The 25,301-nt window shown below is 46.6% G+C and overlaps 1 protein-coding gene across 1 annotated transcript in view; it reads right to left on the bottom strand.

Annotated features, from left to right (window-relative positions):
* Positions 1 to 25,301, bottom strand: part of LOC106573032 (neurobeachin-like protein 2) — a 143,692-nt gene that overhangs the window by 80,435 nt on the left and 37,956 nt on the right. The window contains 17 exon segments of the mRNA XM_045717767.1: positions 202 to 417; positions 420 to 531; positions 4,470 to 4,589; positions 6,975 to 7,107; positions 8,671 to 8,999; positions 11,442 to 11,639; positions 11,641 to 11,784; positions 11,997 to 12,095; positions 13,267 to 13,350; positions 14,478 to 14,570; positions 15,414 to 15,520; positions 17,938 to 18,034; positions 19,891 to 20,103; positions 20,312 to 20,397; positions 23,417 to 23,499; positions 24,023 to 24,147; positions 25,179 to 25,260. Coding sequence (XP_045573723.1) covers positions 202 to 417; positions 420 to 531; positions 4,470 to 4,589; positions 6,975 to 7,107; positions 8,671 to 8,999; positions 11,442 to 11,639; positions 11,641 to 11,784; positions 11,997 to 12,095; positions 13,267 to 13,350; positions 14,478 to 14,570; positions 15,414 to 15,520; positions 17,938 to 18,034; positions 19,891 to 20,103; positions 20,312 to 20,397; positions 23,417 to 23,499; positions 24,023 to 24,147; positions 25,179 to 25,260 — 2,321 coding nt within the window.

Below are 25,301 nucleotides of genomic sequence, written 5' to 3'. Positions count from 1 at the left end.
GTGTGTATGTACCAGCAGTGTATCGGGCCTTGGTGTGTGTGTGTGTGTACCAGCAGTGTATAGGGCCTTGGTGTGTGTGTGTGTGTACCAGCAGTGTATAGGGCCTTGGTGTGTGTGTATGTACCAGCAGTGTATCAGACCTTGGGTGTGTGTGTGTGTGTGTGTGTGTGTGTGTGTGTGTGTGTGTGTGTGTGTGTGTACCAGCAGTGTATAGGGCCTTGGTGTGCGCTGGCTGCAGGGCCTCATGACAGATGAAGGCGGTCCCCAGGAGCCCATCCAGTGAGGTGGGCGTGCCCCACTCTGTGTCCTGCAGCCCGGCGGGGATGGTGTGGACGGGAGCGTCACGCAAGGGCCCAGACCCCCAGCGGCCCGCCGCAAAGGAGGCTGGGAAGGACTGGGAGCGGGTGATGGGGGGGCGTGGGCGGGGAAGGCCATCTCTGCCGGGTGGAAGGAGGGGGGAGGCAGGGTGGGGGAGGTGGTGGTGGTGGTGGTACGGTGGCCTGCTGAGCCAATACAACAGGAGGTGAAAGGCTACAGGGGGAGGGAGTAGGGGGGAGGGAGTAGGAAGGGAGGAGGGAGGGAGTAGAGAGTGAATAAGAAAGGAGGGTGTATGGAGGGAGGGAGTAGGGAGTGAGGGAGTGAATAGGGAAGGAGGGAGTAGGGAGGGAGGAAGTAGGGAGGGAGGGTAGAGAGTGAATAAGAAAAGAGGGTGTAGGGAGGGAGGAAGGAGGGAGGGAGGAGTGAATAGGGAATGAGGGAGTAGGGAGGGAGGAATGAATAGGGAAGGAGGGAGTAGGGAGGGAGGAGTGAATAGGGAATGAGGGAGTAGGGAGGGAGGAGTGAATAGGGAAGAATAGGGAGGAGAGTGAGGGAGGAGTGAATAGGGAAGGAGGGAGTAGGGAGGGAGGAGTGAATAGGGAAGGAGGGAGTAGGGAGGGAGGGATGGAGTGAATAGGGAAGGAGGGAGTAGGGAGGGAGGAGTGAATAGGGAATGAGGGAGTAGGGAGGGAGGAGTGAATAGGGAAGGAGGGAGTAGGGAGGGAGGAGTGAATAGGGAAGGAGGGAGTAGGGAGGGAGGGAGTAGAGAGTGAATAAGAAAGGTGGGTGTAGGGAGGGAGGAATGGAGTGAATAGGGAAGGAGGGAGTAGGGAGGGAGGAGTGAATGGGGAATGAGGGAGTAGGGAGGGAGGAGTGAATAGGGAAGGAGGGAGTAGGGAGGGAGGAGTGAATAGGGAATGAGGGAGTAGGGAGGGAGGAGTGAATAGGGAATGAGGGAGTAGGGAGGGAGGGAGAAGAGAGTGAATAAGAAAGGTGGGTGGAGGGAGGGAGTGAATAGGGAATGAGGGAGTAGGGAGGAAGGGAGAAGAGAGTGAATAAGAAAGGTGGGTGTAGGGAGGGAGGAAGGAGGGAGGGAGGAGTGAATAGGGAATGAGGGAGTAGGGAGGGAGGAGTGAATAGGGAAGGAATGAGTAGGGAGGAGGGAGTAGAGAGTGAATAAGAAAGGAGGGTGTAGGGAGGGAGGGATGGAGTGAATAGGGGAATGAGGGAGTAGGGAGTGAATAGGGAATGAGGGAGTAGGGAGGGGGAGTGAATAGGGAATGAGGGAGTAGGGGAGGTAGGGAAGAAGGGAGAAGAGAGTGAATAAGAAAGGTGGGTGTAGGGAGGGAGGAAGGAGGGAGTAGGGAGGGAGGAAGTAGGGAGTAGGTAGAGAGGGAATAAGAAAGGAGGGTGTAGGGATGGAGGGATGCAGTGAATAGGGAATGATGGAGTAGGGAGGGAGGGAGGGTGTAGGAAGGGAGGGAGGAGAAAGTTAGACATAAGTGTTACTGTTAGCTATCCACCCAGTCAGACCCAGTAGATCTACCAACAAGACATGTACCAACAAGACATGTACCAACAAGACATGCACCAACATGACATGCACCAACAACACATGTACCCACAAGAGATGCACCAACAAGACATGCACCAACAACACATGTACCAACAAGACATTTACCAACAACACATGTACCAACAAGAGATGCACCAACAAGACATGCACCAACAAGACATGCACCAACAAGAGATGCACCAACAAGACATGTACCAACAAGAGATGCACCAACAAGAGATGAACCAACAAGAGATGCACCAACAAGACATGCACCAACAAGAGATGCACCAACAAGACATGTACCAACAAGAGATGAACCAACAAGAGATGCACCAACAAGAGATGAACCAACAACACATGCACCAACAAGAGATGCACCAACAAGACATGTACCAACAAGAGATGCACCAACAAGACATGTACCAACAAGAGATGAACCAACAACACATGCACCAACAAGAGATGAACCAACAAGAGATGCACCAACAAGACATGTACCAACAAGAGATGCACCAACAAGAGATGCACCAACAAGACATGCACCAACAAGACATGCACCAACAACAAATGTACCAACAAGAGATGCACCAACAAGAGATGCACCAACAAGACATGAACCAACAAGAGATGAACCAACAAGACATGAACCAGCAAGACATGTACCAACAAGAGATGCACCAACAAGAGATGCACCAACAAGAGATGAACCAACAAGAGATGAACCAACAAGAGATGAACCAACAAGAGATGAACCAACAAGAGATGAACCAACAAGAGATGCACCAACAAGAGATGCACCAACAAGACATGCACCAACAAGACATGAACCAGCAAGACATGTACCAACAAGAGATGCACCAACAAGAAATGCACCAACAAGACATGCACCAACAAGACATGCACCAATAAGAGATGTACCAACAAGAGATGCACCAACAAGAGATGCACCAACAAGAGATGCACCAACAAGAGATGCACCAACAAGAGATGCACCAACAAGAGATGTACAAACAAGACATGCACCAACAAGAGATGAACCAACAAGAGATGAACCGTCAAGAGATGAACCGACAAGAGATGCACCAACAAGAGATGAACCAACAACACATGCACCAACAAGAGATGCACCAACAAGAGATGCACCAACAAGAGATGCACCAACAAGAGATGAACCAACAAGACATGTAGCAACAAGAGATGAACCAACAAGACATGTAGCAACAAGAGATGCACCAACAAGACATGCACCAACAAGAGATGCACCAACAAGAGATGAACCAACAAGACATGTACCAACAAGAGATGCACCAACAAGAGATGAACCAACAAGAGATGAACCAACAAGAGATGCACCAACAAGAGATGAACCAACAACACATGCACCAACAAGACATGCACCAACAAGAGATGCACCAACAAGACATGCAATCAGACATGTTCAATCAGAGTTCCGAGTGTGCATTTCACTAGCCAATCTGTTGCAGGATGGCTAATGCAGCCGTAATGGACCCAGGATGGTTAATGCAGCCGTAATGGACCCAGGATGGCTAATGCAGCCGTAATGGACCCAGGATGGCTAATGCTGCCGTAATGGACCCAGGATGGCTAATGCTGCCGTAATGGACCCAGGATGGCTAATGCTGCCGTAATGGACCCAGGATGGCTAATGCAGCCGTAATGGACCCAGGATGGTTAATGCAGCCGTAATGGACCCAGGATGGCTAATGCAGCCGTAATGGACCCAGGATGGTTAATGCAGCCGTAATGGACCCAGGATGGCTAATGCAGCCGTAATGGACCCAGGATGGTTAAAGCAGCCGTAATGGACCCAGGATGGTTAAAGCAGCCGTAATGGACCCAGGATGGATAATGCAGCCGTAATGGACCCTGGATGGTTAATGCAGCCGTAATGGACCCAGGATGGTTAAAGCAGCCGTAATGGACCCAGGATGGTTAATGCAGCCGTAATGGACCCAGGATGGTTAATGCAGCCGTGATGGACCCAGGATGGCTAATGCAGCGTAATGGACCCAGGATGGCTAATGCAGCCGAATTGGACCCAGGATGGTTAAAGCAGCCGTAATGGACCCAGGATGGCTAATGCAGCCGTAATGGACCCAGGATGGCTAATGCAGCCGTAATGGACCCAGGATGGCTAATGCAGCCGTAATGGACCCAGGATGGCTAATGCAGCCGTAATGGACCCAGGATGGCTAATGCAGCAGTAATGGACCCAGGATGGCTAATGCAGCCGTAATGGACCCAGGATGGTTAAAGCAGCCGTAATGCACCCAGGATGGCTAATGCAGCCGTGATGGACCCAGGATGGATAATGCAGCAGTAATGGACCCAGCAAGACCTCAGGTTTAAACGGTTACCATGAAAACAGAACAGATGTAAAAGGTAAAAAAATCCAATAAATCTAACAAGAGAGAACTGATGATCATAAACCACTGTCTTTCAATTTTCTATGTCTGTCTTTCGCACTTTGCTCTCAGCCTATGTCCTATTCCAGACATATTTTGTCCTATTCCAACCATATTTTGCTTTCCAATTTAGTAAAGTCCTTCACCCCATTGTCTCAGTCTCTCACCTCATTGAGCGAGGGGAATCGGAGCTGGGCTGTCTTGCGCTGTTCTCCATCGATGTAGACGGTGACCAGATTCTGACCGAAGGGACGGCGGCCGGGAATATGGACTATACCCACAGAGTGCTGTGGGGAGGAGAAGAGAGAGAGAGGAAGAGAAAGGAGGAGAGCGAGAGGGAGAAGAGAGAGAGTGAGAGGGAGAAGAGAGAGAGCGAGAGGGAGGAGAGCGAGAAGAGAGAGCGAGAAGAGAGAGCAGGAGAGAGGGAGGAGAGAGAGCGAGAAGAGAGAGAGAGAGAGAGAGGGAGGAGGGGAGAGCGAGAAGAGAGAGACAGGGAGAGAGCGAGAAGAGAAAATAGTCTTTACTCAGTATATTGCAGGTAAAATATGACTTCTATGCAAGGTATGCCTGCTAGATTATTGTGCTTTCTCCAGAATCTAGAAACATGAGTTTGTCTTGAACTAGTTAAACATCCATTATTAAACAGTCCCTGACAATGATCATTCATTAGAGTAACAACACAGCTGTAGTGAACAGATGGCACAGCTGCTAACTGGCTGATCCCAGCTTACATCAGGGCTGTCAGATAAGATGGGGAAACAACTCCGTAATTGACAGCCTGTGTCTCGGTCTCTGATTGCATCCCGAATGGAGTAGTGGTCTGGGAGTAGTGGCCTGAGGAAACACACTTAATGTGTTGTGAAAAGTGTTACAAAATGTAATGTCATGTCATATTTAAAATTGTATATAACTGTCTTCATGTTGCTCGACCCCAGGAAGAGTAGCTGCTGCCTTGGCAGGAACTAATGAGGATCCATAATAAACCCCAGGAAGAGTATCTGCTGCCTTGGCAGGAACTAATGAGGATCCATAATAAACCCCAGGAAGAGTATCTGCTGCCTTGGCAGGAACTAATGAGGATCCATAATAAACCCCAGGAAGAGTATCTGCTGCCTTGGCAGGAACTAATGAGGATCCATAATAAACCCCAGGAAGAGTATCTGCTGCCTTGGCAGGAACTAATGAGGATCCATAATAACCCCAGGAAGAGTATCTGCTGCCTTGGCAGGAACTAATGAGGATCCATAATAAACCCCAGGAAGAGTAGCTGCTGCCTTGGCAGGAACTAATGAGGATCCATAATAACCCCAGGAAGAGTATCTGCTGCCTTGGCAGGAACTAATGAGGATCCATAATAACCCCAGGAAGAGTATCTGCTGCCTTGGCAGGAACTAATGAGGATCCATAATAAACCCCAGGAAGAGTATCTGCTGCCTTGGCAGGAACTAATGAGGATCCATAATAACCCCAGGAAGAGTATCTGCTGCCTTGGCAGGAACTAATGAGGATCCATAATAACCCCAGGAAGAGTATCTGCTGCCTTGGCAGGAACTAATGAGGATCCATAATAAACCCCAGGAAGAGTAGCTGCTGCCTTGGCAGGAACTAATGAGGATCCATAATAAACCCCAGGAATAGTATCTGCTGCCTTGGCAGGAACTAATGAGGATCCATAATAAACCCCAGGAAGAGTATCTGCTGCCTTGGCAGGAACTAATGAGGATCCATAATAACCCCAGGAAGAGTAGCTGCTGCCTTGGCAGGAACTAATGAGGATCCATAATAAACCCCAGGAAGAGTATCTGCTGCCTTGGCAGGAACTAATGAGGATCCATAATAACCCCACGAAGAGTAGCTGCTGCCTTGGCAGGAACTAATGAGGATTCATAATAAACCCCAGGAAGAGTATCTGCTGCCTTGGCAGGAACTAATTAGGATCCATAATAAACCCCAGGAAGAGTATCTACTGCCTTGGCAGGAACTAATGAGGATCCATAATAAACCCCAGGAAGAGTATCTGCTGCCTTGGCAGGAACTAATGAGGATCCATAATAACCCCAGGAAGAGTATCTGCTGCCTTGGCAGGAACTAATGAGGATCCATAATAACCCCAGGAAGAGTATCTGCTGCCTTGGCAGGAACTAATGAGGATCCATAATAACCCCAGGAAGAGTATCTGCTGCCTTGGCAGGAACTAATGAGGATCCATAATAAACCCCAGGAAGAGTATCTGCTGCCTTGGCAGGAACTAATGAGGATCCATAATAACCCCAGGAAGAGTAGCTGCTGCCTTGGCAGGAACTAATGAGGATCCATAATAACCCCAGGAAGAGTAGCTGCTGCCTTGGCAGGAACTAATGAGGATCCATAATAACCCCAGGAAGAGTAGCTGCTGCCTTAGCAGGAACTAATGAGGATCCATAATAACCCCAGGAAGAGTATCTGCTGCCTTGGCAGGAACTAATGAGGATCCATAATAAACCCAGGAAGAGTATCTGCCGCCTTGGCAGGAACTAATGAGGATCCATAATAAACCCAAATGGCACCCTATTCTCTATAGTCTCTATATAGTGCACTACATTTAACCCTGGTCAAACATAGTGCACTGTATAGGGAACAGGGTGCAATTTGGTCCCCATCCTCTGTACCCATCCTCTCTGTGTGTATCTTACCCAGCAGCAGTCTGTTAGAGGGTGTTCTGGCAGGGACACGACCATGTAGTCCTTCTTAGTGCAGACAGCCACCACCAACACTCCCTCCATGGTGAAGAAAGCCTCTAAACCTGTACCACCGGCTGTCAACAGGCTAAGCACCAAGGAGACAGGAAACACATCAATAACTGCCCCCTTGGGGGATCAATAAAGTTAACTGAATGGAATTGAATTTGATCCAACTGATGACTGGTGGCAATATTAAGTTAGTCTGCCTGTTACATACTTTTAAATCATATTGCTTTCAACCAGGGCTGTGGCGGTCAAGACATTTTGCCAGCCGGTTATTGTCATGCAAAAGCCTGCTGGTCTCACGGTAATTGACCGGTAATGAACAAATAACACGCGCCTTTAGAACATCTAATAATACATCTATGTAATAGACACCATCATAATAAATCCATGATTTATTTTAGTCAGGTCTAAAGAAACATTATGATATGAAGAAAATGGATTTCAGAAGAACAGAATATGAGTTGGCTTACGGTATGTTATCTGGCTATGCTCCATGACATAGGCTGTAGGCTAGTTCATTTAGCTGACAAGATATGCTTATAAGTCCCGTCCCATTATTTTATGATTTTATAGTAAGAAGAATATATTTGAACTTAGCTGAATAAAATAGAAAGGATATTTTCCCCATTCCGGGGAGAGTGAGCACAGTGTAAAAGTGATCATTTGAAACAGGTCCTATATACTAGATTTACAGTTATTTGGCAACTTTACACTCAACATTCACCCATCAGTCTATTCTCAATGTAATCTTGTCTTTACTAATATGTATAGGCATTCAACCTGCTGTTGAACTTCTTTTTTCAAATGGATCATCACAGGGAGGGGAGTTTTAAAAGCATGATAATGTTTTGATGATAAGTGTTTCATGTGATTTTAGATTGCATTGATGTCAAAGTGGTTAGAGGGACAATAGAGCCCTGAGTACCAGGCCATTAGGACCTGATTAGGACCTGATTAGGACCTGATTAGGACCTGATGGAGGGACAATAGACAATAGAGCCTCCTGGAGTACTAGGGCCACTTAGGACCTGATGGAGGGACAATAGAGCCGGTATGCCCAGGCCATTAGGACCTGATGGAGGGACAATAGAGCCCTGAGTACCAGGCCATTAGGACCTGATGGAGGGACAATAGAGCTCCCTGAGTACCAGGCCATATGGACCTGATGGAGGGACAATAGAGCCCTGAGCCAGCCATTAGGACCTGTGGAGGGACAATAGAGCCCTGGAGTAAACAGGCCATTAGAACCTGATGGAGGGACAATAGAGCCCTGAGTACCAGGCCATTAGGACCTATTTTGGAGGGACACACAGAGCCCTGGAGTACCAGGCCAATAGGACCTGATGGAGAGGCACAGAGCTCCTGAGTACCAGGCCATTAGGACCTGATGGAACAGCCTGCATTAGGACCTGATGGAGGGACAATAGACAATAGAGCCCTGAGTACTAGGCCATTAGGACCTGATGGAGGGACAATAGAGCCCTGAGTACCAGGCCATTAGGAACTCTCATTGGGCCAGCACCGGCTCTCTCATTGGGCCATTAGGAACTCTCATTGGGCCAGCACCGGCTCTCTCATTGGGCCAGCACACATCAAGCAGCAGTGTGGTGTTAGGTGTATCCCCATCTCTCCAGTCTGGTACCTGTACAGCTGTTTCCTGCGGGGGCCTTTGCCCATACCCCGGGTCGCCGCCCCTGGTGCCCCAGCAGACGAGCGGGTGCTGGGCGTGGAGAACTCTGAGAGGTATTGTGGGAAGTCCATGTTGAGACAGAGCCAGGCGTGGAAGGAAAACCCACTGCCTGGCCAGCGCTGGACCGTGGGCACCATGATCCCTGCCAGGGGATGGGTCAGGTCAAAATACTGCAGGGCGCTGTTCTTCCCCTCCCTGGCCGCCATTGCCGCCAACACCCGGATGATGCGGGCGCAGTAAGGGTGTGTCCCCGTCCGCTTCCCTGCCAACACGTCCTGCCCCTGGTAAGGGAGAGAATTTTATCTAAGGGTGGTCATGTGCTATCTGGACAGAGGGGTGCTATCTGGACAGAGGGGTGCTATCTGGACGGAGGGGTGCTATCTGGACGGAGGGGTGCTATCTGGACGGAGGGGTGTTATCTGGACGGAGGGGTGCTATCTGGACGGAGGGGTGCTATCTGGACGGAGGGGTGCTATCTGGACAGAGGGGTGCTATCTGGACAGAGGGGTGCTATCTGGACAGAGGGGTGCTATCTGGACTGAGGGGTGCTATCTGGACGGAGGGGTGCTATCTGGACGGAGGGGTGCTATCTGGACGGAGGGGTGCTATCTGGACGGAGGGGTGCTATCTGGACGGAGGGGTGTTATCTGGACGGAGGGGTGTTATCTGGACGGAGGGGTGATATCTGGACGGAGGGGTGTTATCTGGACGGAGGGGTGCTATCTGGACGGAGGGGTGCTATCTGGACGGAGGGGTGCTATCTGGACGGAGGGGTGATATCTGGACGGAGGGGTGATATCTGGACGGAGTGGTGATATCTGGACGGAGGGGTGCTATCTGGACGGAGGGGTGTTATCTGGACGGAGGGGTGTTATCTGGACGGAGGGGTGTTATCTGGACGGAGGGGTGTTATCTGGACGGAGGGGTGTTATCTGGACGGAGGGGTGTTATCTGGACGGAGGGGTGCTATCTGGACGGAGTGGTGATATCTGGACGGAGGGGTGTTATCTGGACGGAGGGGTGTTATCTGGACGGAGGGGTGTTATCTGGACGGAGGGGTGTTATCTGGACGGAGGGGTGTTATCTGGACGGAGGGGTGTTATCTGGACGGAGGGGTGCTATCTGGACGGAGGGGTGATATCTGGACGGAGAGGTGATATCTGGGTTAATTGTTAAGGTTGGTGATGTAGATGCTTCTATGTCCAACACCAAAATAAATTCTTAGTAACTTTTGTTGCATGGCAATAAGGTTCTGATTCTGAATGGTTTTACAGTGGCCTCTAAATATTGGGACAGTGAAGCACTTTTCTTTTGAAATCAAACAATGACTATGAGGTTAAAGTGCATACTGTGGTCTTTAATTTGAGGGTACTTTCATCCATATTGGGTTAACAATTTAGAAATTACAGCCCTTTTTTAATACATAGTCTCCCAATTTTAGGAGACCAAAACTATTTGGTCAAATGCACTTCTATGTGTATTAAAGCAGTCAGAAGTTTAGGATTTGGTCCCATTTTCACACAATGACTACATCAAACAGGTGACTCTACAAACTTGTTGGATGTATTTGCTGTTAATCTGAAACACAACAAACTATTTTGTGCCCATAACAGAAACGAATGTAAGAATAAAAGTCATTATTACTTGTAAATAAAGAATAGAATTGTTCTTAAACACTTCTACATTAATGAAGATGCTACCATGACTACGGATAACCTGGAATGATCGGGTACAACCCACGAGAGGAAGTTACACAGCAAATACCCACCAAAACCTCCTGGCACCTATTACAATAAGGGGAGGCAAGGCCTGCATTTTATATCACACCTTTAAGACATGCCAACCTCCCACCATGCAAACAAACAGGGAGGTTAGAGCCATTTAGAGACTGTAGAGCGATGCTGCCAACCTCTCAAAATCGGGGAGTGTTAGCATTTTATATCAGGCTTCCCAAGACATGCTAAACTCACCATTAGCAATAACAGGGAGTGCTAGCATTTTATATCATACTCCTCATGCCAACCTCTCACCATTACAACAGGGAGGTTAGTTGATTACATCATGCCCCGAAGATATGCTAATCCTCTCACCATTGCAATAATAGAGGGAGTGTTAGCATTTTATATCATACCCCGAAGACATGCTAACCTCTCACACCGTCAAGGAAAGGTTAGGAGGTTAGCACTTTATATCATACCCCCAAGACATGCCAACTCTCACCATTACAATAACAGGGAAGGTTAGCATTTTATATCATACCCCAAGACTATGCTAACCTCCCACCATTACAATAACCAGGAGGTTAGCACTTTATATCATGCAATCAAGACTAACCTCCACCATTACAATAACAGGGGAGGTTAGCATTTTGGGTGGGGTGTATGATATTTGGAGTATAAAGCCCCAAACAATGCTTCACTGTCCCAATAATTACGGAGGGCACTGTATGTTACACTGTATGTTACACTGTATGTTACACTGTATATTACACTGTATGTTACACTGTATGTTACACTGTATATTACACTATATGTTACACTGTATGTTACACTGTATGTTACACTGTATATTAAACTGTATGTTACACTGAATGTTACACTGAATGTTACACTGTATGTTACACTGTATGTTACACTGTATATTACACTGAATGTTACACTGTATGCTACACTGTATGTTACACAAATGAAAGCGTTACAGAGCATCAATTTGAAATGAAATACCTGGTCGAGGGGTCGGAGAAGCCTCAACAGAGACTTCAGCTCAGCAGGCCTCAGACAGAGAGACCCCATGTCCTGTAGCATCCCCAGGAGGCCGTCGGCACACTGGCGGTCCAGTCTCTGTGGCTGGGAGAGGACATGGAGCACAGCCCCCACCAGGCCGGCCTCCACAGCCACCGTACGGCAGGACAGGGAGCCCCCCGCAGACCGCAGCCAGCCACTGGGCTACCAGGAGCTGAAGGTCCCTCTGGGGGGCCAGGTCAGGCAGCCACTGTAGGAGGAGGAGGAGGGGCTGGTCGTTACTGATACCCAGGTGATGGGCATGGGCGTGTTCCCCTTCCACCGCCTAGTGGAGAGAAGGAGAGGGAGAGAAAAGAGGGCAATGAGGGAGGAGTGAGAGAGTGAGAGGTTTTTGTGGAAGACCAAATATATCTAACCCACAGAACGATGACAAGTAAATGACTAATGGCCTTCATGACAACATGACATTCTCTCCCTTTACACTCTACATTAGTATCCCTTTAACCAGATGAAGTGAGGAGGTGTTGATCTGCTCACCATGTTCATGAGTTCCTGCAGCAGGCGTTTAGTGGGCTGACCCTGACTCTTCAGCACGTCAAACAGCTGGGAGTAGCCAATCCTCTCCTTGAAAACTTCCTGGAGGCAGAAGAACAGAGACACAAATATAGACAGGCTAGTAATGTACAGAGAAACAAATATAGACAGGCTAGTAATGTACAGAGAAACAAATATAGACAGGCTAGTAATGTACAGAGAAACAAATATAGACAGGCTAGTAATGTACAGAGAAACAATTATAGACAGGCTAGTAATGTACAGAGAAACAATTATAGACAGGCTAGTAATGTACAGAGAAACAAATATAGACAGGCTAGTAATGTACAGAGAAACAAATATAGACAGGCTAGTAATGTACAGATAAACAAATATAGACAGGCTAGTAATGTACAGAGAAACAAATATAGACAGGCTAGTAATGTACAGAGAAACAAATATAGACAGGCTAGTAATGTACAGAGACATATGGCAACCTATTCCCTATACAGAGCCCAATGGGCCCTGGTCAAAAGCAGTGCACTATACAGGGAATAGGTTGCCATATGGGACAGAGATAGAATTAAAGAACTGCCTCCCTGGCAAAGTGCCACACAACAGACAGGAGGACAATGAGACTGTCTAAACAAGAATGAAAACAGTGTCAAGCCTTATCCGGCTCTTTTTCTGTCCTGATTATGTGTGTGTGTGTGTGTGTGTGTGTGTGTGTGTGTGTGTGTGTGTGTGTGTTGTGTGTGTGTGTGTGTGTGTGTGTGTGTGTGTGTGTGTGTGTCAGACAGAGGAAGATGGTACTAGAACTATGCTTGTGTGATGAAGAGCCTTGTCTAAGACCTGAAGACTGTGTAATCTCCCTGAAATACTGCCTAGGGTTCAACTGGGAGGGCTAATGTAGTCTGGATGACTAGGGTTCAACGGTGAGGGCTAATGTAGTCCGGATGACTAGGGTTCAACCGGGAGGGCTAATGTAGTCCGGATGACTAGGGTTCAACCGGGAGGGCTAATGTAGTCCGGATGACTAGGGTTCAACCGGGAGGGCTAATGTAGTCTGGATGACTAGGGTTCAACCGGGAGGGCTAATGTAGTCCGGATGACTAGGGTTCAACCGGGAGGGCTAATGTAGTCCGGATGACTAGGGTTCAACTGGGAGGGCTAATGTAGTCCGGATGACTAGGGTTCAACCGGGAGGGCTAATGTAGTCCGGATGACTAGGGTTCAATACCCAGAGGACCACACTAGTTGTAGAAATCCTTACCTTGGCAGAAGGGGAGTTACTCATGATGGATGTGAGGACTCCGAGGGCATGGACTGTGATGCAGTCGGAACCTTTCTCCAAAACCTACACAGTCAGGGGGACATAATAAGATGTGACACCGCAGACTTAACATACTGTATGTACAGGTGACACCCCACACCAACTCAAGGGGACATATATACATGAAAACACACACAGGGAAAAGACAGAAGTTACCATAACAACTGGGTCAATTACTGACAGGTGTTGACATGCAGAACCCAAACCATCACACAACTAATACGATTGTAAAAGTCTTCTGCCACATAAAATAATGTGACACACAAGCAAAACCCATTGTTCCACAATAACCGAGCGCTGCATAGGACACAGATTCCATCACACATCTACAACCACAAATCATTGTGAAAGATACCAAACCGGCAGACATGCAGGAGGAGGAAGATCCCAACAGGAGCCTTGAGACAGTGAGGTGATACATGCTTGGAGAGATGAGCACAGACACACACACAGACACACAGACACCTCATCTGACCTACTGATGACAGCAGGACACTCAGCCTCTATTAGAGAATATAGTGTGTAAGAAGAGAGAGAGGGAGGCTCATATCCACCCACAACAACACACTGGACGACTGAACCATCTAGCTACACACCATTACACTCGTTATATTCTAAAAGCAGACATATTTGACAGAATCTGGAAAGCGTATGTGGACCATCTTAGAGAATGTTAGTGTCTGTTTTGTGTCAGTTTGTTTTGGACTCAGTGTTGTGTTCCTGGATCCCTCTGTGAGAATGAATGTATGTGGATTTGGGGGGTGGGGGGCTGTATACCAAACTGAGTTCTGTAGAAAAACAAACTAATTGTCAACAACAAAAAGAAGAGAGAGCTACTAGTCTAGTACACAGATCATCCTACCCTTCATCTCTCTGAGCTCTTTAAACAGGAAGCCTTTTCACCAGGAAGTCTGGCCAGTCGCCCTCGTTTGTAAATTATGCAGGTAGTGCAATTATACTACGTAGCTATAGACTATGAGGTGGGAGGGGAGGTGAGAAGGGAGGAGAGGAGGGGGAGGAGAAAGCATGAGAGTGAAAGAGAGAGATAAAGACAGAGAGAGATAAAGAGAGGAGGAGAGCAAGAGAGAGAAGAGGCTGAGTTTTCTGCTGACAGTCAGACCTATTTCAACATGATCATGGAGGGAAAGTACCTGGTCCACTTCCACCTCTGTGTCCGTGAGCAAACGTGTGTTGAGGTCACACACCCCATCACGCTCCGACCTACACCTCTTACTGTGATAGAGCTACAGGACAGGACACAGACGGACACACAAACGGACAGACAGACGGACAGACAGACAGAGACAATGTCAACTCAGAGAGGACCATGTTTGGTTCTCCACTGTGGCAGCACCTGCTGCAGGAAGAACACACCTGCTGCAGGGAAGAACACACCTGCTGCAGGAAGAACACACCTGCTGCAGGAAGAACACACCTGCTGCAGGAAGAACACACCTGCTGCAGGAAGAACACACCTGCTGCAGGAAGAACACACCTGCTGCAGGAAGAACACACCTGCTGCAGGAAGAACACACCTGCTGCAGGAAGAACACACCTGCTGCAGGAAGAACACACCTGCTGCAGGAAGAACACACCTGCTGCAGGAAGAACACACCTGCTGCAGGAAGAACACACCTGCTGCAGGAAGAACACACCTGCTGCATGATGGATGGACAGACGGACAGACAGACGGACGGACGGACAGACGGACGGACGGACGGACGGACAGACAGACAGACAGACAGACGAACAGACGAACAGACAGACAGATCGACAGACAGAGAGATGGACGGACAGACAGAGACATGGATGGACAGAGAGAGATGGATGGACAGAGAGAGAGATGGATGGACAGAGAGAGATGGATGGACAGAGAGAGAGATGGATGGACAGACAGACAGACAGACAGACAGAGAGACAGAGAGACAGACAGACAGACAGACAGACAGACAGACAGACAGACAGACAGACAGACAGACAGACAGACAGACAGACAGACAGACAGACAGACAGACAGACAGACAGACAGACAGACAGACAGACAGACAGACAGACAGACAGACAGACAGACAGACAGACAGACAGACCTTGCTGTTCTGGATGAGTCGGAGGATGTGTTCGAAGCAGTTGTTGTTGAGGAAGATGGCCTGCAGCACCGGCCTGTCTGAACACTGCAGGATCTCAGGCACCGAAGCTGTTGAGGACAATACGACTCCTCATCAACAACAACATAAATAACTTGTCACATTTACAACAATAATAAGTACCTGGCCTTCAGAGATAAACCTTCATATAGAAGAGAGATGTCTCCTGTTTTGACTGAGGGACAGTCTGGGGGACAGTCTGTTGGTGCTATCATGCCAACTCCCTGTCACTCATTATCATGCCATGTTTGGCTTGAGAAGGACAGCAAATGAAGTTGGCCCCATATGGAACAGATATAAAAGACAAGATTCCTGTATGTTATACCTGGAAGTAATACATATTGCAGCAAATACACATCTAAGATTCATAGAAGATTCTTGTAATATCTCAATCAATCAAATGTATTTATAAAGCCCTTTTTACATCAGCAGATGTCACATCAGCTGACTGATATGGGTGGTTAACAATTAGACAACAGATATTCTGCATGTATTATATTAAAACATAAGGGGGACATGTCAGCTAAGCCTTCTGAGGTCTCACATACACATTTCAAAGGCCTTGCATACCACTGTCTGACGTCATGCACCGTCACACTTACTGAAGAAAGAAGAAAAGTCCACCGCAAGCAGGAGGAGGAAGAGGAAGAGGAAAAGAGGAGAGGAGAGGAAGAGGAGGATGAGGACGATGAGGAGGGGAGGAAAGAAGGAAGAGATAAGGGGGAGGAGAGCAGAGGAGGAGGGGGAGAAAGAGGGAAAGAACAAGGAGAGGAGGAGGATGAGGAAGAGGAGGATGAGGAAGAGGAAGAGGGGAGGAAAGGAGGAGGGGAGAAAGAGGGGAAGAATAAGGAGAGGATGAGGAAGAGGAGTAGGAATGACTTCAATAACAGCAGTGAATCTATTTTGTTATTGAGTAGCGATCCCTCAACAATCATTCTCATGATAGCACATTGGTAGTAGTCAGTGACAAATATCAAAGCTGGGCTTGGTTAAAACCCTGGATGAGAGACCAAAGGCATAGGTGTAGATAGATCAACTGTCCAGTAGGAGGTGCTGCCCAACAGAAACATGAAAACTCATACGTGAAAATGTATATACAAATGTTTTTTTTCTTATAGTAACTTTCATGTTTTTTTTATACGCATGTTGACTTATAAAAACAAGCTATAAGGAAAGCATTTCTTTTGTAGAGGTTACAATGTCAGAACATACATTTTCTTATAATGTTCTTAGATCACTCTTAGAATTCCTATCTACATAGGAAATTCACCACAATCATATAATGAATTGTTTATGTCATATAAGGCATATGCCCTATATATACAAAAGTATGTGGACACCCCTTCAAATTAGTGGATTCGGCTATTTCAGCCACACCCGTTGCTGACAGGTGAATAACATCGAGCACACAGCTATGGAATCTCCATAGGCGGCAGGTAGCCTAGTGGTTAGAGCGTTGGACTAGTAACTGAAAGGTTGCAAGATCGAATCCCTGAGCTGACAAGGTAAAAATCTGTTGTTCTGACAGTAGAATGGCCTTACTGAAGAGCTTAGTTGCTTTCAACGTGGCACTGTCATAGGATGCCACCTTTCCAAAAAATGTCTGCCCTGCTAGAGCTGCCCTGGTCAAATGTAAGTGCTGTTATTGTGAAGTGCAAATGTTTAGGAGCAACAATCTACCATGAAATGGTAGGACACATAAGCTCACAGAACAGGACCGCTGAAGTGCACAGCGTGTAAAAATCGTCTGTCCTCGGTTGAAACACTTACTACCGAGTTCCAAACTGCCTCTGCATGCAAAGTCAGCACAAGAACTGTTCATCATGAAATGGGTCTCCATGGCCGAGCAGCCGTACATAAGCCTAAGATCACCATGTGCAATGCCAAGCGTCGGCTGGAGTGGTGTAAAGCTCGCCACCATTGGACTCTGGAGCAGTGAAAACGCATTCTCTGGAGTAATGAATCACTCTTCACCATCTGGCAGTCCGATCGATGAATCTGGATTTGTTGGATGCCAGGGGAACCCTACAGAACCAACTGTAAAGTTTGGTGGAGGAGGAATAATGGTCTGAGGCTGTTTTTCATGGTTCAGGCTCCTTAGTTCACTGCTCCTTAGTTCCAGTGAAAGGAAATCTTAACGCTACAGCATACAATGACATTCTAGATGATTGTGTATGGAGATTGCATGGCTGTGTGCTCGGTTTTATACACCTGTCAGCGAATCTGGGTTTGTGGCTGAAATAACCTAATCCACTAATTTGAAGGGGTCCACATACTTTTGTCCATATAAGGCAAAACATACTAAATCTTACCAGTTACTTATTAGATTTCTGTACTAATAATCTTCTTCTGCCATACAAGATTGTCATTTGTTTTTCATGGTTGTTTTCCATATGGGGCATGATGGCACAAACATTAGTGGGACCAGACTAATATTTGGGAGTGTGTTTTGGATGAGGCCTCTTACTCAGCATGTGACTCTGGAGAGTGATGAGGTGTTCCTCCCAGCTCTGCCCGTCCCCCTGCTCGTTCCCTAACCCTGGAGGCCGGTTCCAGTTCAGGACCTGGAAGTATCAGAAACAGTTGCATACCTCCATTACCAAAACACTAATGCCGTGCTAACCACACTCCTACCCTCCACCAAACCAAGCTTCAATTGATAGAAAAGAGCAGATTCTTAACAGTTGTCCCATCAAGATCAACCTACTACAGCCACTGCTGCTACTACCACTGCTCCTGCTTCTGCTACTGCTACTTCTCCTACTCCTCCTACTGCTGCTACTGCTTCTCCTACTTCGCTTACTACTTCTCCTACTGCTGCTACTACTTCTCCTACTGCTGCTACTGCTTCTCCTACTGCTGCTACTACTTCTCCTACTGCTACTACTGCTGCTACTGCCTCTCCTACTGCTGCTACTACTTCTCCTACTGCTGCTACTGCTTCTCCTACTGCTTCTCCTACTGCTGCTACTGCTTCTCCCTACTGCTGCTACTGCTGCTACTGCTTCTCCTACTGCTGCTACTGCTTCTCCTACTGCTGCTACTACTTATTCTACTGCTGCTACTACTTCTGCTACTGCCTCTCCTACTGCTGCTACTGCCTCTCCTACTGCTGCTACTACTTCTCCTACTGCTGCTACTGCTTCTCCCTACTGCTTCTCCTACTGCTGCTACTGCTGCTACTGCTTCTCCCTACTGCTGCTACTGCTTCTCCTACTGCTTCTCCTACTGCTTCTCCTACTGCTGCTACTGCTTCTCCTACTGCTGCTACTACTTCTCCTACTGCTTCTCCTACTGCTTCTCCTACTGCTGCTACTGCTTCTCCTACTGCTTCTCCTACTGCTTCTCCTACTGCTTCTCCTACTGCTTCTCCTACTGCTGCTACTGCTTCTCCCTACTGCTGCTACTACTTCTCCTACTGCTGCTACTGCTTCTCCTACTGCTTCTCCCACTGCTTCTCCTACTGCTGCTACTGCTTCTACTGCTTCTCCTACTGCTTCTCCTACTGCTGCTACTGCTTCTCCCTACTGCTGCTACTGCTTCTCCTACTGCTTCTCCTACTTCTCCCTACTGCTGCTACTGCTTCTCCTACTGCTTCTCCTACTGCTTCTACTACTGCTTCTCCTACTTCTACCACTGCTTCTCCTACTGCTGCTACTGCTTCTCCCTACTGCTGCTACTGCTTCTCCCACTGCTGCTACTACGCTCCTACTACTTCTCCTACTGCTGCTACTACTTCTCCTACTGCTGCTACTACTCTCCTCTACTGCTCCTACTGCTCCTACTGCTGCTACTGCTTCTCCCTACTGCTACTACTTCTCCTACTGCTGCTACTGCTTCTCCTACTGCTGCTACTACTTCTCCTACTGCTGCTCTCCACTGCTTCTCCCTACTGCTTCTCCCTACTGCTGCTACTGCTTCTCCCTACTGCTGCTACTGCTTCTCCCTACTGCTTCTCCTACTTCTCCTACTGCTGCTACTGCTTCTCCTACTGCTTCTCCTACTGCTTCTACTACTGCTTCTCCTACTTCTACTACTGCTTCTCCTACTGCTGCTACTGCTTCTCCCTACTGCTGCTACTGCTTCCCTACTGCTCTACTACTTCTCCTACTGCTGCTACTACTTCTCCTACTGCTGCTACTACTTCTCCTACTACTTCTCCTACTGCTGCTACTACTGCTGCTACTGCTGCTACTACTTCTCCTACTGCTGCTACTACTTCTCCTGCTACTACTTCTCCTACTGCTGCTACTACTTCTCCTACTGCTGCTACTACTTCTCCTACTGCTGCTACTACTTCTCCTACTGCTGCTACTACTTCTCCTACTGCTGCTACTACTTCTCCTGCTACTACTTCTCCTACTGCTGCTACTACTTCTCCTACTGCTGCCACTACTTCTCCTACTGCTGTTGCTACTACCTGGAAGTAGCCATCCAACACGGTCCTGATCTCCAGCCGGCGCTCTGCAGGACTACTGGAGTGGAGGATATGCACCATTGCAGTCAGGCACTGCAGGGTCAGCCGTAGCAGCGTGGGGTCCTTGGGGTTAGAGGAGGTCCGGAGGCACCAGGCTCGGAGTACAGAAAGAAGGTCCTCCACAGACTGCAGGGTGATGGAGAGCAGGCCATTCTTCTGGAATGCATAGATACAGTACATACGAGTTAACACACACACACACACACACACACACACACACACACACACACACACACACACACACACACACACACACACACACACACACACACACACACACACACACACACACACACACACACACACACACACACACACACACACACACACAATTCTGAAGAGAGGTACAGTAGGAGTGCTTTACCTTGCTGCCACTTATGACCGCCCCTTGGAGATGGACCAATCGGAGAGTGAGGACCTCTGGGATCTGCCGGCTGTCCTGCAGGCTGTCTGTGAACCAACGACACATTAATGGTTGTTGTTTTGACAGGCTGTCTGTGAACCACATATTGATGGTTGGTGTTTTGATGACATGGCAACATATCCTGAGCGTCAGTCTGTACCATCATGCCAACTCCTTGTCGCTCACTGTCATACCAAAAGGTCTGGCTTGACAATGAGCAATGGAGTTGACAAGAGCACTTACAGATCTGGGACCAGGTGATAGAAGGAGACACCAGATCTGGGACCAGGCTACAGAAGGAGACACCAGATCTGGGACCAGGCTACAGAAGGAGACAACAGACCTGGGACCAGGCTACAGAAGGAGACAACAGACCTGGGACCAGGCTACAGAAGGAGACAACAGACCTGGGACCAGGCTACAGAAGGAGACAACAGACAACAGACCTGGGACAAGGCTACGGAAGGAGACAACAGACCTGGGACAAGGCTACGGAAGGAGACAACAGACCTGGGACCAGGCTACGGAAGAAGACAACAGACAACAGACCTGGGACAAGGCTACGGAAGGAGACAACAGACCTGGGACAAGGCTACGGAAGGAGACAACAGACCTGGGACCAGGCTACAGAAGGAGACAATAGATCTGGAACCAGGCTACAGAAGGAGACAACAGACCTGGGACCAGGCTACAGAAAGTGACAGGCTACAGAAGGAGACAACAGATCTGGGACCAGGCTACAGAAGGAGACAACAGATCTGGGACCAGGCTATAGAAGGAGACAACAGATCTGGAACCAGGCTACAGAAGGAGACAACAGATCTGGGACCAGGCTACAGAAGGAGACAACAGATCTGGAACCAGGCTACAGAAGGAGACAATAGATCTGGAACCAGGCTACAGAAGGAGACAACAGATCTGGGACCAGGCTACAGAAGGAGACAACAGATCTGGAACCAGGCTACAGAAGGAGAAAACAGATCTGGGACCAGGCTACAGAAGGAGAAAACAGATCTGGGACCAGGCTACAGAAGGAGACAATAGATCTGGAATCAGGCTACAGAAGGAGAAAACAGATCTGGGACCAGGCTACAGAAGGAGACAACAGATCTGGAATCAGGCTACAGAAGGAGAAAACAGATCTGGGACCAGGCTAATGGCAATACATTGTACAAGACAGTATGCACAGCCAGTATACTGTGATGTCATAAAGAGATGTGGAAATCCAAGGCACACTGGGACAGCATTGAGAAATAGCAGGATGTGGGTTGAGCCCTCGTTAGGCAAGGTTATGTATCAAGACAATAGAGATCACATAAGTCTTAGTAATAGGTCCAACATCAGCTAGCAGTATTATACACACCAGAGGCTGAGCCCACTGGGCTCTGGTCAAAAGCAATGCACTATATAGGGAATACGGTGCCAGCTGGGATGCAGCTCAACCACTTCCCTCTCTCAATAGCATGGTGTTAACAGTCATGTTGAGCTTTCTGTAATCTACAGACTCAACTTGTCCAGACAGGTTTCCAACATGGTTTAGAGATTAGCATTGTGCTAATCAAAGGACACTAGCAATAGAAGTGTTTAATAAACTAAGATCCCAGTGAGAGAACACTGCTAATTAGAAAATAACATAATTAACTTTAGATCAAGACAGAACATATCGACCGGACTCTTGCCCACTGTGTTTCTCCAAAAGGGAGAAAAGTACATTTTGAGCAGCCTAATGGAAAGCTGTATATTACTGGAACAGGAGAACAGGCTAGTATAAAGGTAGTCTGAGTAGTTATATATACAGAGGTATATATTAATAGAAGTAGTTATATATACAGAGCTATATATTAATAGAAGTAGTTATATATACAGAGCTATATATTAATAGAAGTAGTTATATATACACAGAGGTAAATATTAATAGAAGTAGTTATATATACACACAGAGGTATATATTAATAGAATTAGTTATATATACACACAGAGGTATATATTAATAGAAGTAGTTATATATACACACAGAGGTATATATTAATAGAAGTAGTTATATATACACACAGAGGTATATATTAATAGAAGTAGTTATATATACAGAGGTATATATTAATAGAAGTAGTTATATATACAGAGGTATATATGAATAGAAGTAGTTATATATACACAGAGGTAAATATTAATAGAAGTAGTTATATATACAGAGCTATATATTAATAGAAGTAGTTATATATACACAGAGGTAAATATTAATAGAAGTAGTTATATATACACAGAGGTAAATATTAATAGAAGTAGTTATATATATACACAGAGGTATATATTAATAGAATTAGTTATATATACACACAGAGGTATATATGAATAGAAGTAGTTATATATACACAGAGGTATATATGAATAGAAGTAGTTATATATACACAGAGGTATATATGAATAGAAGTAGTTATATATACAGAGATATATATGAATAGAAGTAGTTATATATACAGAGCTATATATTAATAGAAGTAGTTATATATACAGAGGTATATATTAATAGAAGTAGTTATATATACAGAGGTAAATATTAATAGAAGTAGTTATATATACACAGAGGTATATATGAATAGAAGTAGTTATATATACACAGAGGTATATATTAATAGAAGTAGTTATATATACAGAGGTATATATGAATAGAAGTAGTTATATATACACAGAGGTATATATTAATAGAAGTAGTTATATATACAGAGGTATATATGAATAGAAGTAGTTATATATACACAGAGGTATATATTAATAGAAGTAGTTATATATACAGAGGTATATATGAATAGAAGTAGTTATATATACACAGAGGTATATATTAATAGACGGGTGCTGAATGAAGTCTACAGTGGGACTCAGTGGAAGCTGTTTTGAGGAAGGAGTAGTACAATTGGGACCATAGGCTGTAAGAGAGAAGTTACTGTGGTGTAGGAGGGAGGCCTGGAGTGAGTGAGTGAGTGAGTGAGTGTGTGAGTGAGTGAGTGAGTGAGTGAGTGTGTGAGTGAGCGTGTGAGTGAGCGTGTGAGTGAGTGTGCGGTGCCTCACCATGGAATAGAGCAGGCAGCTCCTCTGGTAAAGGAAGAGGGGAGAACTTATACTTGCTCCTCTCCGCCATGCTCACCTCCTCCCTAAAAACACACACACATACACACACACACATACACACACACACACATTTACAGCAGGCCTACAGACTTGGCCTCTGTGCCAAATAGCATCCTATTCCCCATGTAGTGCCCCACAGGGCTCTGGTCCAAAGTAGTGCACTATATAGGGAATAGGGTGCCATTTAGGATGCACCCTTAAGGAGACAGAGATAAGAGCTGTTGCAGCAACACCGTCATCCACTACAGATGAACAAGCAGAGATAAGGCCTCGTCATTTCTAAGGGTTGGGTTCATACAGTCTGCCCTCGACATGGTCCTTCACCACACACAAAGACACAGACATACTGACACACACAGTCCAACAGGCAGTCTCCACTCAGCTTCAAAACACACACAGTCTAACGGGTGGTCTCCACCCAGCTTCAAAAGACACAGTCCAACGGGCAGTCTCCACCCAGCTTCAAAACACACACAGTCCAACAGGCAGTCTCCACCCAGCTTCAAAACATGGGTAGGGTGCGCACGCACACACACACACACCCACCCTGCCAGGCGTCTCCTCCATGTATTATAAGGGTCAAAGAGACTCTCCAACAGCATTAGGCCATACTGAATCACTGTCTGGATCACTGTCTGGAGGGACGACTGATCCGCAGGCTGCTTCTTCAGCTGAAACACACACACACACACACACACACACACACACACACACACACACACACACACACACACACACACACACACACACACACACACACACACACACACACACACACACACACACACACACACCACACACACACACACACACACACACACACACACACACATTTACTTGACCTTGAGAAGGCTTTTAAGACACAAAGACATCTCAGAGCAAATAATAGCAGCTACACAGCTACACACTTTTACTAAATAAACATTCCTGACACTCTTCCCTTCTAAATACACATTCCTATTTATGACACTCTTCACAAACAATACTGACAATATAGACACATTCCACATCACAATACACAGGTCAGCCGCACACCCACTCCTCTATTCTCATGAAAGCAGTTCTGCATCTTTTAGCTGGAAAAATGTCATGTGGATTTATAGGATAGTATTCTTCTCATCTCCACTGCATTCTCTGGCTCAATAGACAGTATATTATCATTCTGGCTCAATAGACAGTATATTATCATTCTGGCTCAATAGACACTATATTATCATTCTGGCTCAATAGACACTATATTATCATTCTGGCTCAATAGACAGTATATTATCATTCTGGCTCAATAGACAGTATATTATCATTCCAGCTCAATAGACAGTATATTATCATTCTGGCTCAATAGACAGTATATTATCATTCTGGCTCAATAGACAGTATATTATCATTCCAGCTCAATAGACAGTATATTATCATTCTGGCTCAATAGACAGTATATTATCATTCCAGCTCAATAGACAGTATATTATCATTCTGGCTCAATAGACAGTATATTATCATTCTGGCTCAATAGACAGTATATTATCATTCTGGCTCAATAGACACTATATTAATCTAGAGTATGAATGAGTGATATAGTATAGTTTGCAGATCCTCCATTGTTGAAAATTACTAATGTGTAGCTTAAGTGTGTGTGTGTGTGTGTGTGTGTGTGTGTGTGTGTGTGTGTGTGTGTATATGAGGTTCATCTCGGGTTGTGTCTTACCTGAGTCAAGCAGAAGTTTAACAGTTTAATGGTCTCGAAGACATAGCCTGGTGTCTTCTCTGGGTCAAGGTTTTCCATATTCCTGAAGAACAGAGAGACTCAGATCATTAAATTGTCACCAAT

This window comes from Salmo salar, chromosome ssa05 (assembly GCF_905237065.1).
Source record: "Salmo salar chromosome ssa05, Ssal_v3.1, whole genome shotgun sequence".
In the NCBI taxonomy this organism is placed as follows: domain Eukaryota; kingdom Metazoa; phylum Chordata; class Actinopteri; order Salmoniformes; family Salmonidae; genus Salmo; species Salmo salar.
The sequence above is the reverse complement of the archived record's forward strand: the minus strand, read 5'-3'. Positions and strand labels throughout refer to the sequence as shown.